Source organism: Typopeltis vanoorti, chromosome 1 (genome assembly GCF_054136105.1).
Source record: "Typopeltis vanoorti isolate ZY-2024b chromosome 1, IOZ_Tvanoo_1.0, whole genome shotgun sequence".
Classification (NCBI taxonomy): domain Eukaryota; kingdom Metazoa; phylum Arthropoda; class Arachnida; order Uropygi; family Thelyphonidae; genus Typopeltis; species Typopeltis vanoorti.
The window spans coordinates 8851779-8870988 of NC_143549.1; the positions used below are offsets into that span (position 1 = coordinate 8851779).

Sequence of the window (19210 nt, forward strand, 5' to 3'; positions counted from 1 at the left end):
TGTATATTCTTTCCATATTTCTTTGATGTCTGCCACTTCTGTAAGATATCCTTTGTGATTACTTTTCATTATTGTCACCTTGAAACTGAACTTCCCTGTCAGTTCTCTGATCTTTTTGAAATGATCTCTTGTTTTTCCTTTCTTGTTTTGGTCTTCTATTTGTTGGCATTCCTGGTTAAAGTATTTTTCCTTGTCTCTTCTGGCTTGTCGTTGAAACTCTGCATTCAAATGCCGTACTTCCTGCAAATTTCCTGTGGCCTTCGTTTTCCTCCTTTCCTGAGCAGTTTTGATGGCATCTTCTGACAGCCATTTGGACTTCTTACAAATTGCTGGAATATTCTTCTTTGCTTCTTTTTTAATTATATCTTTAATTTCTTCCCAATAGTTCATCTGGTTCTCTTTCACACAAATTGAGCATGTTGAATCTGTTCTGTATACTAATATTATATTCGGACGGGATGTTTCCAAGATCATATCTGAATGACATTTGTGTTGTTTTCAATTTCCATAATTTTACATGTATCATCTTGTCTTGTCAGATGTAATCTCCTTCCAGGAGGTTGACTACCATGAGTTTCCACCATGTACAGTTTTGTGCTTCTCTTTTACATTCAGATGTAATCTCCTTCCAGGAGGTTGACTACCATGAGTTTCCACCATGTACAGTTTTGTGCTTCTCTTTTACATTCTTCATGGGACAAAAATGTCCAGTCCTTAATATTTTCTATCCAATCTGTTCTTCGTCTTCCTCTTCTTCTTTTTTCTTGTATCATTCCTTCTAGAAGGAATGTTTTTTGTAGGGATTCATGCCTTAGTATGTGACCAAGGTAGGTGGTTTTCCTTTTCTTAATGTTTTTCAACAGAGTCCTATCTTCTCCAATCATCTCTAATATTTCTAGATTGATTTTTTTGACAGTCCATGGGACTCTGAGAATTCTTCTGAGGATCCACATCTCAAAGGCTTTTAGTTTATTTTCACAATATTTTGATATTGTCCAGGTTTCTGCTCCATATAGCAGTGTTGACCATAAGTAGCATTTGGACAGCCTAATTCTTGTTTTTGTGTGAATTTCCCTTGAGGTCAGACTGTTTTTCATGCTAATGAAGGTGATCTAACAATTTCTATTCTTCTTAATATTTCCTTATCACACTTTCCATTCTCTGTAATTAGTTGACCCAAATATATGTAACTCTCTACTTGATCTAAGGTATTTCCTCTGATCTTAATATTTATATTGGATATTTCCCTTTTTCTCTTGTTACCAGCATGGTTTTGGTTTTTTTGAAGTTGAAATTAGGTCCATATTTTTCACTTAGTTTCAGAGTCTCTTCTAGTAAGTTTGAAGATCTTTTTTTATTTTCAGCTGGCAGTACTGTATCATCTTCATATCTTAAGTTGTTTATATTTCTGCATCCTATATTGACTCCTTTAAATTTTTCTAATTGCTGAAAAATATTTTCAGTATAGAGATTAAACAATACAGCAGAACGAACACATCCTTGTCTGACACCTTTCTTTACTGAGAATTCCTCCAAGGTTTCTCCTGATATTTTTATTCAGCATTTGCTCAATAAAAATATATTTAAATTTATCAGTAATCTGGTATCTTTACTGTCTACTCCTAGTTTTCTGATGCATTTGATTAGTTGTTCATGTTGTATATTGTCAAAGGCTTTTGTGTAGTCAATACAGCAGAACGAACACATCCTTGTCTGACACCCTTCTTTACTGAGAATTCATCCAAGGTTTCTCCTGATATTTTTATTCAGCATTTGCTCAATAAAAATATATTTAAATTTATCAGTAATCTGGTATCTTTACTGTCTACTCCTAATTTTCTGATGCATTTGATTAGTTGTTCATGTTGTATATTGTCAAAGGCCTTTGTGTAGTCAATACAGCAGAACGAACACATCATTGTCTGACACCCTTCTTTACTGGGAATTCCTCCAAGGTTTCTCCTGATATTTTTAATCAGCATTTGCTCAATAAAAATATATTTAAATATATATTTAAATTTATCAGTAATCTGGTATCTTTACTGTCTACTCCTAATTTTCTGATGCATTTGATTAGTTGTTCATGTTGTATATTGTCAAAGGCCTTTGTGTAGTCAATAAAACATAAGCAGACTTCTTTCTGCTTCTTCAGATATCTTTCTATAATAGTTCTAATGTTGTAAAGTCCTTCTCTAGTTCCTTTATTTTCCTGAAAACCAGCTTATGTTTCATTAATTTCCAATTTGATTTTATTATTATTATTATTATGTGACACCTCCAGGGAGTCCAAAGACTCATCGAGGGAGAGTGTGCCAACAGCATCGAACGATTGATCCCTTCCAACTACTAACTGCACTCAAACTTGCTTAACTTTTTGCATGAGTCATTAGTAGCAGAGGTTCTACCAATCAACCAACACATAACTTTTGCTATCTGACTGATTGTTCTGTACTCTTCACATTTGATCGTAGCCACTAATAATTCATGGTCTGTTCCATGGTCTGCACCTGGAAAAGTCTCGATAGACTGAATTGCACTTCTACAACTTCTTTATCCAAGTATATAGTCGATTTAATTTCTGTATTGTCCATCAGGTGATATCCATGTGTGTTGTTTAAAGCAGATGTTAGTAACAAACAAAGAATTCTCTGCACAAAACTCAACTAGTCTCTTCCCTGCAGTGTTACGAATACCTAAACCAAAACGACCTGTTATTTCTTGTTCCTCGGTTTTCCCACTTTTGCATTCCAATCTCCGATAAGTAGCCATAAATCTTGCTTTGGTGTTGCATCTATCACTTCTTGTAACTTGCCATAAAATTCTTCTATGTCTTCTTCTGTGTCTCTGAGTGCATAAACCTGTATGATGGTCATATTCATTGGATGTCCACTGACTCTGAGAGAAATGACACTTATATGCCACCTCATACCACCATCCTGCCAAAAGGCTTGGAATTTTCAAAACCTTAGCCTCCACAGCAGAGCAAATTTTGTCCTCAGGACAAGTACTGCACCTGGAACAACAGAAGATGCCTAGGCTTTACTCACATCTTTCCAACAAAATGGATACAAAGCCAAATTCCTTAAAAATACAAATCCCCACTCCCAAACCAGATTACATATACACTATATATATATATATATATTGGTGAGCTATAAGGGGCTTGCGCATGCACTTTGTTAAATTTTTCTCAAATTTGCAAGCCCCTTGTTCTTCTTGTTTAATAATCTTATAGAACTAGAAAATACCAATGTGGAATGTATACGTGCTACTATAATTGCTACTTTAAATTCAAATGGATTTTCCGATAACTATATATATAAAATCATTTCATTGCATTTTGTTCTGATGGAGCTAGTGTAATGTTAGGAAACAAATCAGGTGTTGCAATCAAACTTCTACAAAAATTTCCCAATGTTGTGATTTGGCATTGTTCTCATCGTTTACACTTAGCATTAAATATCGGTCATGAAAGATCGGTCATGTGTTTCGACCATGATGGGCAGTTTGCAGTTTATGAAAGACTCTTGCTTTGTGGAGAAATTACTGAGCTTTATGCAAGCAAGCATTTTGCATCGAACGGTAAATATAAGGGCTTCTTAAACAGACCTCTCAATTTGGAATTTTTAAAAGATCTAACATTAATGATTGATATTCTACAGGAATTATCATATCTGTCAGAAATTCTACAAAGTCGCAATATAAGTATTATAAGGGCTAAGGTAGGGCTATTTTTTTTGCTTGATGATGTGAGCCCTTTGTGAAAATTTCCATAGCTCGCTACTGTATATATATATATATCTTTACCCTTCGTCAAAGGCACAACAAATAAACTGAGTTCCCTCTTGAAATGACACACAATCAGAACTGTATACAAACCTATAAACAAAATTTCTACTTGTCTAAGACAAATCAAAGATTGCCTAGACCCTCTCTCCTTCCCTGGTGTCTACAGCATCCCCTGCCAGTATGGAACTCAATATTTCAGACAGACAGGATGAACTACTTTGGTCAGGAGAAAAGAACACAAAAAATACATCCAGAATGAAGAACCAAAAAAAAAGCAAACCATCTGAACATGCCATAGAGAAAGACAGTTTCATAAGATGGAAGAAAGCCAGACTACTTTACAAATCCTGATTCAAATCAGAGCAACTGTTACTGGAAACAGTACAAGTTCTACAAAACCCAGTTAAATGCAACAGAACTGACAGTTGACAGTATGATTTAACTAGATTTTGGTGCATGACTATATACTCATCAGCATTAACAACAGGAAACACCATGAAGAGTGCCACTGTCACCCTCCATGAACTTATTATCCAGGTAATTTTAGTTTGTCTTCGCTGATTGTGTAATATTAAATTACCTCTGATAATGCTAGCTTAGACTAGCAAAACATCAGTTGTTAATTAATTTAAGCTAACAAAGTATTTGTTTACATTCCAGTATCCACATAGTTTTATGTTCCAGAAACTTTGACATAAATAAGTCTACTATCTTTTCCATTACCATCTGGTCATTCCCATCATTTTCCAACATTTTGCCAATAATTTTTTTGGTGTTTTTGGGATGTGGTATTTTTTGCAGTCACTCATACTAGCATGCAACATCAACCCTACCATTCACAATCGCATTTTCAAGCATTTTTGCCTGTCAATTCACTGATATAATTTTTCTTACTTTCCTCACACTTCTGCCCTTTGCTCTCAAAACATTTAAGGTACCCCTGCCACCCCAATTTCATTGTCTTTCCATAAATCTCTTGTTCAACAACATGCATACATTTTGCACAAAATCATACTCACTGAAATTGTCCACCATCAGTGCCATGAGATACAGTATGGCATACAATAAAACAAAAGTTTTAAAAATCACCCAAATTAAGCACTGAACCTTTACAATTAGACAAACACTCATACATATCATAATGCAGAAAGAAGAGCTAATTATTATTATATGATATCTCCAATTTTCACTAACTACTTAAACTTATTTTTCAATTTAAAAACAGTGTTGTTTTTCAAATGATTACATTAAAATTGTCTTATTATTATTTTTTTTTTTATGATATTCCATTCATAGATGATTGTAAATCCTTAGATATACAATATATTAGCACAATAAGTGCACCCCTTATTGTGCTAATTCTGTGTTCTGCGGAAGGTAAATAAGTGTTCCATGAGAAGTTCTGCTGGAATTTGTCATTTTAGTTTTCTAAGAATTTTTCATAAATAAATATAGTGGAAATATTCTGAGGAGAATAATATTCGTGAATATGTCGAAAAGCTCAGACTCAGAATGCCTAATAACATCTGTGTAGCAAATGTTAGTGACCGAGCCGTGTATTTTTACACGTGGAAGTATTCATGAATTATCATTAATTTTCACACATCGAAACCTTTCAACATTTGGGAAAGGGAATACCGCTGTTTATGACGGTCATAAAAATTGCCTGCAAGCAGATTATAACAGTGGGTGGCGTATCCTCTGTTCTCAAAACTGAAAGAAATAACATCTGTATTGCAAATGTTAGTGACCAATCAGCAAGGAAGTATAAAGAAAATTTTCCCACTAAATTGAAGATCAAGATAGTCTGTATCAGGTTCTCAAATCTAGTAATACTGAATACTTTCTTTGCAAGTTCGTATTGTATGGTGAAAGTTTCAAAACTGTAGTGCCATGATTTTTTAAAAGTAATAGGCCTGCAGATTTAAATTTTAATATGAATAAGAGAGAGGGGACTTTGTTTAATTTTGGTATTAAGAAATCTCTTATTGAAGGTGTTTGTGACGCAACAGATAGTGAGTCATCTACCACCAGTGTACAAAGCGATCTCCAGGATGTACAAAAGGAGGAGAAAACTACCAGCACACAGGAGAAAAAGTCTGCATTCACTCGTAAGTACTTATAATAATATTATAAATTTTTGATCAGAATGGAATATGTCAATGAAAATCAGCACAAATTAATTATTACTTAATTAATGATCAAGTATTAATTAATAATAAAAAATCAGTTGAATGAACAATTAATTGCTTAAATATAAAGAGTCAACAGGCTCTTTATATTTATTACATTATTATATTATATTAATGTAATAAAATATATTATATTACATTATTATATTATTACATTACAAAATAACCAAGTTGTTCAGTAAAAATTTCAGGATTTGTGAATTTGTTGTAGGAAGAGTTTGGGAAACGCTGATCTAAATTATCATTTGATAATCAAAGAGATCTTGAGAACAGAAAAGCTAGTGTAGCCAACTACATTGGCCATTTATGCAATAGTAAATATGCAAAATAAGAATCAACATATTTAGATTCAAATGTGTGAATAAGTAAAACTAAATAAATAAAATTAACAATTAAATGTAATCTAAATTCAATATGAGAATTTTATGATAAACACTGTGACATATACCTGATGCACACTTTCAGTGTAGTATCCTTCACTGCTGAGATGGCAAAGTCCATCATTTGGTTTCACTATTCCACCAAGCTGAAACATTACAGAAAACAAAGTGATATTGCTATTATTCATTTATTTAATACTTATAAAACAATTCAACATAAATGATTAATAATGAATTATTATATAAGAAACCTTTTTACTTAAGCATAATAATAAATAAAATAATATTAAATCTTGAAATTAAATAAATTTTATACTTCATGTAACTTTTTTTTGCTAAGTTGAGAAGTATTTTACACAGTGATCTTTAACAAGTCACACTGAAAAGCAGCTTGCTGGCCAGTGAACTGAGGATTGAGATTTATTTATTTTTTAAAATAATGATGAGTAATAAGGAATATGTTTATATTTGATTTGAGGAGCTGCATATTGTATTCCTTGAGAAACACATAGGATGAGAGCCTGTTCTTTAGAGATGAACTCTGAAGGGACAATGAATACCTGCTGCATATGTTTCAATAGATTTAACAGAGGATTAAAGAATTACTGATGGTGATTCATTTAAATAGTGGTCATGGAAGTCTTTATAGAAGATGCAAGAAGTGGAGACTGAATACCTATGTAGAAATGAGTGAACTGGTGAGAGATGAGTTATTAATCAATGTAATTGTTTTCTTTGGCATTGAATCAAGTATTTTTAGAAAATTCTTAAGGACACTACCATAAATGTTATAAAAAAGTATTCAGCAGTTGGAGAGATAAAGATAAAAGCTTTTGGTTTAAAAAAAAAAAAAAACAGTTTAAGCAAAGGAAAAATCATAATTTTCTGGATGGCGGAAGATTTGATGTTAGAGCAATCCTAAGAAGTGCATTCTATTTCACTATTCCTATTTCACAAAAAGCATAGAGATTTAGGCTTTTTGTAGAAAAGTAAGGAAGAATTGTATTTTGCCACTGAAATGCATAAGGTTATTGGAATCCCAGTGAAGAATGATCTGAAGATCAGAATTTAAGCTGTGTGTGTGTGTAGAAGGTTGATGTTCTGGAAGTTATGGTAATTTGTGTAAGTGCACAATTTGTAATAAATGAGTGTAGCATGCTATCAATAGTATATTGGACTAGCAGTAAAATGAATGAGATCCTTAATATATATACACATAGAAGAAAGTGGGTGATGGAACAGAGCCCTATCGAACACCAGCATTAGTTGCTTAGGTAAAGATAAGGAAACATTCACTATTACATGTAGTGTGCATTCAGTCAGAAATCTGATAATTAATTGAAAAATCAGAACACAAACAAATGATGGGAGTTTATTTAATAGTCCTTTATACCAGATCTGGTCTTTTGAACAAGTCTATGCCTTCAAAGTAGCACAAAAGTTGAACTGTTCTTTCCATTACTTTATAGACCTAATTTAGGTTGATACTATCTTGGTTGCTGAGTGGTTAGCATACTCACTAAAAATTATAAATTAAAAATACCAAGAAATTATATACTTGGTTTTATCCTTTATCCAAATGTAAGCAAACAAGTTTGTGCCTGAAGTAATTTCAGGACCGGGGCAACTCGTGATAAAGGTGTATGACTTCACATCACTTGCCTTAGTATCCCATAATGCAAAGCAAATCCCCTTGCAGACATGCATAATGCTATGCATTATGGGAAGGGTCATTACCCAGACTGGTTTGAACCTTTATTGAGGTCTCATCAGCAGGAGCCAGACCCAGAGGCGATACCAAGGTTGAAGTAATGCAGAAGTCATATTCTCACATACGAGTTGCCAAAAGGTGTCACACCTTATTATTAAAATTCTCTGGATTAGAGGTAGTTCCTGAAAGTTTTTCCACTTGGTTATACTATAAAATAAATATGAAAATATAACTTCTGCACTACTTCAACCTTGGTATCACCTCTGGGTCTAGCTCCCACTGATGAGACCTCAATAAAGGTCTAAGCTGGTCTGGGTAGTGACCCTTCCAATAATGCATAGCATTATACATGTCTGCAAGATGTGCTTTGCATTATGGGATACTAAGGCAAGTGATGTGAAGTCATACACCTTTACCACGAGTTTCCCCAGTCCTGAAAATACTTCAGGTGCAAAAGTGTTTTTGCTTACACTTGGATAAAGGATTAAACTAAGTATATAATTTCTTGGTATCTTTAATTTATAGTATAACCAAACGGAAAATCTTTCAAGATAGTATGCTCGCTTTCTAGTCAACAGGTTGTGGGTTCGAATCCCTCCATAGGTATGGTTGTTTGCGAATGTCTTTAGATGGGAGATGAATTTCAGTGCCTGGTGTGAGACCACAGCCCTGTTTATTGGAGATCTGAAGTGACTTGAAAAAATGTTCCATGTTTGCTTTCCAGGGTAGTGTTTCTGGACCATGTAAAAATAAATTAAAAATACATATATATATATATATATGTATAATTGATGAAAATAGAAATGCGCTTCACAACCATACGTCTAGGAAAGGAGTGTCCTTGGTTCGATTCCCGTCACCGACATGAGGAGCTTAAGGATCTTTCTTAGACATAGCCAAGTTAGCCAGTCTTGGGAGTGGACAGCAGGATTTTTCTCCTCAGTTTATCTGGGATTTTTCCTCCTGCAAGCAGGCAAACTGGCTCTGAACACACGAGATGCAGCCATAGGATACACCTGAGGGCATAGGGCTAGTCACCTTGTCTTCGGGATGGATATGACTTAGAACAGCTCAAGTCAGCTCTGTAACAGGCCAGTAAGGCCTAATATGTAGTAGGGAGGAGAAGAAGAAAAAATGCTTAGCCCACCCAAGGTACAAAATGTACTAAGCAAATAACCTTTCATGGGTGAGAGTAACATAGAGAGAGAGAAAATGGATGGCAGTACATAGAGTAATTTCCAGGTTGTAGGATAGATATCAGTGGAATAAGAGCTTAAAATGGCAGGACAAAATAAGATGGGAGTGAACTATGAAACACAAACTTTTAGAACAATTGCAGAAATGTTATCAGAACCAGGAGACTTTTTGGCATCCAATTTGGACAAGATTTTTCTGATGTCATTCTGGTAAAAGGTCAAAGGAGACATTGAGCATTCAGAAAGTTGAACATTCACAAAGATCAACTGGGCAGGAATATATGTGAAGTAGTAATAAAGCCGGGATGCTGGGTTTATATATGAATGCTGATAATGATGATGATGCAACAAAACATCCAAATGTAACAGGAATTAAAATAATAGTGGAAAGAAGTTATGGCTGACAACTTTGGCAAGACTAGATAACATGACTGTCATCTTGACAGAATCTAAGTTTACCTTTTTAAAAAAACCTCTTTCAAAATTTGTTTTAGAAGTGCAGATAATTTTCTTGAAGTCATTCTGAGCCTTGGTTTAAACAATAAAGGAAGATGGATTTGAGGATGAAAGCAAGTTATGGTATGCTTGGATCTTCACTTGTAAGCCTTTGCACACCTAAAGAGAACTAAGGCTTCAATATTGGAGGGGGAGGGGGATTTAGAATGGAACAAGGAATAAATGTTTCCATACTAATTAAGAATCATTTTGGTAATAATGCTGATAGTTCAGATGGCAGCGAGATGAACTGTAGAAGTGAAAGTACTGATACCCATAGGTCGGTTGTTCAAATCTACCTACACAGACATTTTTAGAAGGATGGCACTAGTGAATATAGCGATCGTTTTGAGCTATGTTAGAAAAAGTATTTTTAAATTAAAGTATAGTGAGGTTTTAGTCTCAAATCGTGCTGCAGTTGTGCTTCATTGGATACAAGTGTCCTTCAGTTGGTGTATTGTTGAAATTTTGTTGTTTATATTGTGTTTTCGCTACTTGTTTGTTGCACTACTTCAGCGTCTAAAGATGGCATCCATAAAGAAATACGTCAGCGGCATGGAGGACTTCTGTACAGAAGTCTAGCTCTGCCTTGGATTTTTTTGCAGTGGATGCGTCGTGGAAATTGCTATATGTATGCACTGAGAAGTGTGAAAGATCTGTGGACTGTTTGGGTGAACGAGAAGAATGAAAACGTTGACATATGTGAAAAGTGTCTAGATAGATTGGAGCGATTAGGAATGAAAGCAAATGTTGGGACCATAGCAGAAGAGCTTCAGCAGCAGGAGTTCGTGAAAATGAAAAGTGACCTTCATCTCCTGCAAAAGGAGGCATTGGAAGTGCTCAGTAAGGAGGTTCAGGATATTAAGACTAAGTTAAATGTGTTGAATAGAGAAATTAGGACTATGGAAATTACTTAGCTGAAGTAACTAGAACAGGTTTAAGTAAGAGAGAGACTTTGGTGAATGATGAAGTAATTGGGAGTCAACAGAATGAAAGTACAAGAGGTCTAGAAGAAATTAGATGTTGTGAAAGTGAGGGAGTAAGTAAAAGAGTGTTGAGAGAAAGAAATGAAACTGGGAGAGTCATGCTGAATAGTGTAGAAAATGAGGCCGCGAGTGATGCTTGTTTGGGTTTAAATGAAGTTATGAGTGGTATAATATATGGTGATTCAATGATTAAGGGCATGGAGAGAGAGAGCAGTATGCCTGAGGAGTGCTTGTATGGCAGAACAATAGAGAGAGTGACTTTAGCAATAAAGAGAGGGCATGATGCAAAAAAGGTGATAGTTATGGTGAGTACAAATGACTTGAGTGATAGTATTAATCGGGTAGCAAAAGATTTAAGAACACTGTTAGATATCGTGAAGAAAAGTGTCAAAGGAAGGATAGTGCGAGTGCTGCCTCGTTTTGACAATTATGAGTTAAGTAGATGAGTGATGATAATAAGTGATGATTGCAAGAATGTGCAAAAAAAAAAAAAAGTCTGGAATTTGTTTGAAAGCAAAAGACAGCTGTATGCAAGAGATGGGTTGCATCTGAACATGGAAGATCATAAGCGTTTGAAGAAGTTACTGTTTTCTGAACAAGTTGAAGTACTTGGGCAGGGAAACTAAAATTGAAAAGGTTGAGTGCAAGAGGGAGAAACTTAGGTAGTGAATGTATATTTATTGACTGATCCTTTTTCGCAGAATAATTTGAAGAATAGTGTGGATAAATATCGGCATAGGACTACTGAAATTGGTGGAATGTACATCAGTTCTAAAGATGGTACAAGAACTAAAGGGAATCTGCAATTTTTGTATACTAAAATAAGAAGCAACTATACCATAAGTGGAGCTTATGCTCATCCCTATGCCAGTTCTAAGCCCGGTTAAAAGAGGAAGGTTGAGCGATGGGCTAATCACCCATCCTTAAAAAAACCATGATTACAGAAACCATGAGTGAAGCAAGAAATCCCTTGGGGCAGAGTGCTACGACCTGCGGTCTTCCAACAGATGAATATTTACAGGACTTTAGAGAGAAGCCAACATCTATGATGCAGGTGGGGGCAAAGCCTTATAGAACCTCACTTGCAGATGAAGTCAATCACTCACCCTAAAATTAAACTTAAAATCGGAACATGGAACGTTCGCACAATGTACCAATTTGGAAAAACTAGACAGATAGTCAATGAGATGAGTAAATTCGGTCTTGATATCTTGGGAATTGCTGAAACAAGATGGACAGGTTTTGGTGAGATAAGAACAAATGACAAATATTGCATATTGAATTCAGGAGATGATGAAAAACATTGGAAAGGAGTTGGAGTGATTGTAAGTGAGAAAGCAAGGAAAAGTCTGATGGAATGGAACCCAATAAATAACCGAATAAGTAAAGCTAGATTTTTCTCCAGGTTCATGAAATTAACTAAATCTAGAGCAAGAATTCCAACAAAGATGGAAAGAGTACTTTGAAGAATTATTAAATGTTAAACAGGACTCCATAAATCCAAATATCGGATCCCCTTTCGAAGAGATAACAAATCAATTTGAATTTCATGTAAACATGGGAGAGATCACAGTGAAAGAAATCATGGAAGCAATCTAGATCCAAAAGAAGAGAAAAGCAAGCAGAAATGATAACATTAGTGCTGAACTGCTCAAAGTTAACCTAAAAACATTAGCAACTATACTGTATAAACTGTTTAATATCATATGGGCATCTGAGAAGGTTCCGAGTACCTGGAAAGAATCATAAATAGTCAAAATTCAAAAAAAAAGGTGATCTTACAGATTGCACCAATTGGAGAGGAATCAGCCTATTGTCAGTACCATCAAAGCTCTTCACTAGAATCATAATAAATAAAATAAAAAATAGCACTAAGAAAATTCTGGGAATAGAACAAGCAGGCTTTAGAAATGGAAGAAGCACAATGAATCAAATTTTTATTCTTAGAAACATAATTGAACAGAGTGTTGAACTAAATTCAACTATGTATCTCAATTTTATTGATTTTGCCAAAGCTTTCGACAACATAGACAGAGAATGTCTATGGAAAATCCTGAAAATTTATGGATTTTCTGACAAAATAATAAATATTATAAAAGATTTGTATGATGGAAGTAAAGGACAAATTCTATTAAATGAAACAGCTTCCAAAAGTTTTTACATCAAAGCTGGTGTTAAGCAAGGTTATGTCATGTCTGGAACACTTTTCATCATTGTCATAGATTGGATAATGTGGCATACCCCAAAAAAACCTGAAAACTGGAATAAGATGGAACATTGACACTACATTAGAAGATTTGGACTATGCTGATGACATTGTACTACTATCATCTAGATTTCAAGACATGAAAATTAAAACAGCAAAGTTAGAGGAAGCTGCTAAACAAATAGGCTTACACATCAATGAGAAGAAAACCAAAATATTAAAAATCAACAGTAAAAAGAATGATCCAATCTTTATAAATGGAAATCAAGCAGAAGTGACAAACATTTTTAATTACCTCGGCGCAACTGTCAACAAAGAAGGTGGTACCAATGAAGACATTACAATAAGAATAAATAAATAAATCTTGCTAAGCATTTACAACTTTACAGAAAATTTGGAATCATCCAATATAAAAACAAACTTAAAGATGCAAATTTTTAACTCAACTATTAAATCTATATTACTTTATGGAAGTGAATCGTGAAAATTAACCAAACAACAAGAAAATAAAATAGATGCCTTCTAAGCAAAATATCTTCGCAGAATTCTCAAAATTTACTGGCCAAATAAAATCTCAAATATTGAAATGTACAACAAAACCAAAACCAAACCCATTAAAACAGAGTTAAAAAAATGCAGATAGACATGGATAGGCCATGTATTGAGAATGCCAACATCAGAACACACAAGAATAGCATTGACATGGGCACCTGATGGTAAAAGGAAGAGGGGGAAGACCCAAAATGACACTGCACCGGATGGTAATCAAAGAACGAAGCAAACTAGGATGGTCGAGCTGGGGAGAGAGAGCAAGAGAAGTGGCATTGGACCGAAGAGGATGGCACGCTAAACTTGTGGCCTCATGCACCTTATAGGTGTAAAGAGCAATAAGTGGTAAAAGTAAGTAATGCAAGAAGCATTCGAAATAAGAGAAGAACTTTTGGCATTAGTCAATGCAATCTCACCAAAAGTTGTAGGCATTAGTGAAACTTGGCATTGGTGACCACATCTTCTGCTGTCAGCAAAAGATGTGGTTACTGGAATTGAATGTGATGGGTACAGTATTTTTAGGGAGGATAGAAAAGATAGAAGGGGGGGGGGGAGTACTGTTGATGATAGCTGATGAGTTACAGCCAAAGAAAGTAGTATATCAAGCAGATAGGCATGTGAATGATAGTTCATTTTAGGCAGTCTGTGTGAAATAGTGACCAACACAACCAAATATACAGTTGATTGATGCTATAGGCCAGGGGGTACAGGAGGTGATATTGAATTCATGCATCAGCAAATTAGTGCAGGGTTAGTGATTATTATGGGGATTTTAATTATGGTGATATCAATTGGAAGGAGGAAATATCATGTTGCAAAAAGGAAATGGAATTCATACAAAACCCTCTAAGAGATAATTACTTGAAACAGCACATAACTGAAGGCACTCGTGAATGTGAGTGCTGGATCTGGTCATAGGTTCAGAGCACACAGGCATTGGTAAGGTGTCCTCGTTACCTCCAATTGGTAAGAGCGATCATGTGGTATTGACTTGGGAGGTTGCAAAATTTCTGGATTTCTCTCTTAAGAAGGGGTACATACAGAACTACAGGTTAGGCAATTATAACAAGCTTCGGAGTGAGCTTGCAGCTATCCCATGCAGAACATATTGCAGGGGAAAGATGTTAGCGGTACATGGGATAAAATCAGCAGGTATCTGAGGAAGGCAATATCAGAATGTATTCCCATGGTCAGGAAAACAAACAAGGTAGGCATTAGACGGATGAGTAGTAGTATCAGGCTTGATCTGCAAAAAAGGAAAATGTTATGGAATTTACAATGAGAAAGGCGATCAGTACACCCATGAACAGTACAAGACTCAAGCTGGAAGGTTACCAGCATAGTAAGAAAAGCTAAATCAGATTATGAGAAGATCTTAGCCAAGGAGATCAAGGGTAATCCCAAAGGGTTATGCTATGTGGCAAGTAAAAGGAAGAATAACTTTGGAAGGATAACCTTAGTGGGTGCTGATGGTATTGAGGTGACCAATTCAGATGTAATAGTAGAGTTAGGATGGAATCTCCGTGGATGATCATAATTCTAGTAGCACATACTACTAACACTGTACTACTTATCTCCCTATTGAATATAATCCTACCAGCTTTCAGATTAGAACTCTCCACAGACTCCTTAAGAAAGTCACTTCTCGGCCTGTGGAAGTCACTAACAAACTAAAACCTTATAACTCTAGACCCCCCCCGATTATATGGACTCCCAAAAATACATAAACAAAATGTGCCATTACGTCCCATAGTGGATGGCATTGATTCCCCCACATATAAATTAGCCAAACATTTAGCCAAAACGCTCACACACTATACTGGCAAAATACCATCACACATAAAAAACTCAGCCCACTTTAAAGCCAGTATAGAAAACCTCTCACTCCAACACACTGACATAATGGTCAGTTTTGACGTCTCCTCCCTATTCACTAATGTCCCACTCAAAGAAACCCTAGAGCTTATCCAAGCCAAGTTTCCTCCCGATATCTCAGCCCTATTTCAGTTCACAATGAACTCAGGCTATTTCGTTTGGCAAGAAAAGTTCTACAAACAGATAGAGAGGACAGCCATGAGTTCACCACTTTCCCCACCCTTGGCCAATTTCTTTATGGAGACATTTGAAGAGAAAGCCTTAAACTCCACCCCACAAAAACCCAGTATTTGGCTTCGTTACGTGGATGATGTGTTTGCTATTTGACCACATGGCTCAGACACACTCCACTCCTTCCTAACACACTTAAACAACCAACACCCCAGAGTCCAGTTCACCTTAGAAAAAGAAGAAAACAACACCCACCTCTTCCTAGACACTTTAATCACTTGCCAGCTTGATGGATCTTTGGTTTTGTCTGTTTACAGAAAACCCACCCATACTGGCAGATACATTCACCAGCAATTCCCCCCCCCTCCTCACAAAAATAATGGGTTATAAAAACACTATATAACAGGGCAAAATTAATCTGCTCAGATGACAAGGCCCTAACTACTGAACTAAACCACATCCTCAACACTTTCTTAGCCAATGACTATAACCCCCAAAAAATCCAAAAAACACTAAAACTAGTAAACCACAACCCCCCCCCCTCCACAAGAAAGATTACGCCAAATCTATCACCATCCCCTACATCCAGGGCATGGTGTCAAAAAATATGACCTTACTTCTTGTTACAGACCATATAAAAAGCTGGCATCCCTTATTCGCTCTACCAAAGACCAACCACTTCCTCTAGACCTACCTGGTGTATACCAGGTCCCTTGCAGCTGCAAATTGTCCTACTTTGGCCAAACAGGCAGAACAACAAATATCAGGATTTCAGAACACCAAGACTACATCTGGTTTCACCAGTACAGCCGCTCTGGGCTGGCAGATCATGCCTTAGATACCCACCATAGAATTCGTTGGAAGAAAACAAAAATAATACACCGCAGCAAGTTTAAATACGAAAGATTATTCAAGGAATCTTCAGCAGTGCTAAAAAACGTTCCTAACCTCAACAAATTTGGGTGCATGAAACTACCCCAAATTTGGGAGACTTACATTATGAGAACTTCAGCCCAACTGCCAAGACAACCAAATTAACCCGCCAGAGGACACCATTAGGACTTTAGGAACAATATTAGTTTCTTGCTTTCTTCCTCATTTGCTTTTGTTAGTGCCTGCATGCACATACCATATCTTTATGTTCCTGAAGATGGCAACGTGACGTTGCCGAAATATACTAGTTATTCATTAAAGTTACCTTTAATTAATATACTTTATATGCGTTGTTAATTCCGTAAACTAATTACCAGTTATGTATGATCAACGTATAAGCCTTGCTACTAGAACCATTTTTATAACTGCAATATAACTGTAAAGGAGAATAAAAATGAGTGTAATAATTAAAATTTTATTGCCTACAATAAAATAATACATTGAGAAATATTTCCACAAGGTACTCTGAACTATCTTTTCTTACTTTTTCTATGAATGCATTTTGATGTAGCAGGTAAAATCTTCTTCCAAGTTTCAGCATTCATAAGTTGTTTATTTGAGCATTTCTAAAGTATGAAACAGTATACAAAATTCTTTTATAGTTATCTCCTTTGTTTGCACATTTTCATTAGCTCCACAATCTTTGGCATCTGCATTGTATTCAGGCTGTTCATATAAGTTAAGAAGGTAATCATTACAGTTCTGAATGCACTGCAAGTCAAGAAGGTCATCGTTATTAAGTTATGAATGTGATCAAATAATCTACAAAGATTAAGTGCCCATTTTATCTAAATCAAGGTCACTTTTGTCAGTTATGTTTTCAATAACATCAACTTTCCAGGAGACACCAGCATTATTCATTTTTCATTTGCATCATCATCAATTTTCTGATATGTATACCCAAAGAGTGTTCATGTTACTATGACAACACTACATGATTAAGTTTACATTATTATTAATCTCTTATCAACAAATTTCCTCCAAATCAATCTTATTACTTGTGAGCACTCCAAAGTGTCATATCTAACATTTCATGCTTCTAAGGCACTTCTAACTGAATCAATCGACCTAGACATTGGTCTTCCTCTGGGTCTCTTTCCTGTCAACACCTGTTTTGCTAACCTTTCTTTACCCATTCTATTTAAGTGACCATACCACCTTAGATTAGCTCTGATGACACATTCTTGAATGCTAATAATGTCAAGTTCCTTTCTAATATTTTCATTTTTAATATGATTCTGCCATTGATGCCATCAGTTCGCTCCCTTAATTTTTCTCAAATCCTCATATCTGTGGTCTCCGGTCTTTGATAAAGTGCTTTATTTCTAATCCAACTCGTAGTTCCATAACTTAAAACTGGTTTAAACACTGTCTTGTATACTGCTGGTTAGGTGTTTTTGCTAATTTCTTTCTCATTTCATATACATTTATTCAGCTGGCTACCCACCATACCAGGTTTGGTTATTCTGTTGTCTATTTCCAGATTTAACTTGCCATCTTCACTAAAAATTGTGCCTAAACAGCTGAAATATTTTATTTGATCTATAGGATTCTCTATTCAGAATACACCTGAAGTTTTCAATGCCCTTACCTATTTTCATAGTTTTGATCTTTTTATTGCTGAATTTCATGCCAAATTTGTTACAGCTGTTATTCAATTTAGTTAGTGAATCATGGAGACTAGCATTAGATGTGTTTAGGAGTACAACATCATCATCTGCATAAAAGCAAAGAGAAAAGTTTGACATCTCCAATTCTAATATCAGGCTTGATGCCACTTTCTTTCATAATGTGATCCATATAGATGATGATTGGTATCTTTGGCACCTGTGGTATAATACTTCCAAGTTATAATCCACCTAATAAGATATTTGCCTGACCTGTGGGCTAACACAAATTTCTTTGAGCCATGATTATGAACAGAAGACCGATACTGAGTTGGATATAAGCCAAACATGACAAGGGCTTGCAAGAAGTTTCGATATGAATGATAAAATTATTTTTGCATTTCCACTAACTGGCAAAGAGTCCACTAAATTCAGTCTATTGCCTTGCATATTAGTGGTTTTTAATATCACAATTATGAGCCATTTTTGGACTGGTTGTTGATTGTACAATAAAAACAGCCTTACATTTTTGTTGCCTATCATCAAACAATTATCTTAATGACCGTCATGAAATGAGCCCTTGCTACATAACGAAGTCCTAATTCATCAAAATATACTAACATGCATGTGCATCTTCATTTTCTAGATAGAATTTGAGTCAAAGTCCTTCAAACTGAAGAGCAAATACTGAATTGTCCTCATGACAATGTTAAATATTGGATTTGGTATGATAATGAGGATTTGAACTGGATAAATATTGAACAGTCTTCAGAAGTACACAAAGAGAGATAGAGAGATTTATAATGTAGAAAACTTAATTAAAATTTAACAATAATAAAAACAATTCAAATGTATATCTTTGACTTAATAAACAAATATTTTAAAGAACTTAGAATATATAAAGAAGCAGTAATACCTTTCCATCACCAGCATGATGAAATATAGAATCTGTAGCAAATATGACGACTTTTCTTGACTGTGTGTTCCATCCAATTTCTTCCTGCAATGGGGGGGGGGGGGAAAACATGCTTTGCTAAGATAAACTAAAATCTTTCTTTTGAAAATATGAACAAAATAAATTTCCATCTACTATACCACTGGTTTTTTTGCTCTTTTTCCT

The 19210-nt window shown here is 35.2% G+C and overlaps 1 protein-coding gene across 3 annotated transcripts in view; it reads right to left on the reverse strand.

Moving 5' to 3' along the window:
• Positions 1-19210, reverse strand: part of LOC150109768 (integrin beta-PS-like) — a 392096-nt gene that overhangs the window by 165811 nt on the left and 207075 nt on the right. For 2 of the 3 annotated variants that reach the window (XM_090396604.1, XM_090396593.1), the window contains exons 10-11: positions 19007-19090; positions 6430-6507 (exon numbers count right to left, since the gene is read on the reverse strand). In XM_090396604.1, the coding sequence (XP_090252730.1) occupies positions 6430-6507; positions 19007-19090 (162 nt within the window). The remainder of the gene's footprint in view (positions 1-6429; positions 6508-19006; positions 19091-19210) is intronic. The other variant, XM_090396612.1, reaches the window with a different exon arrangement.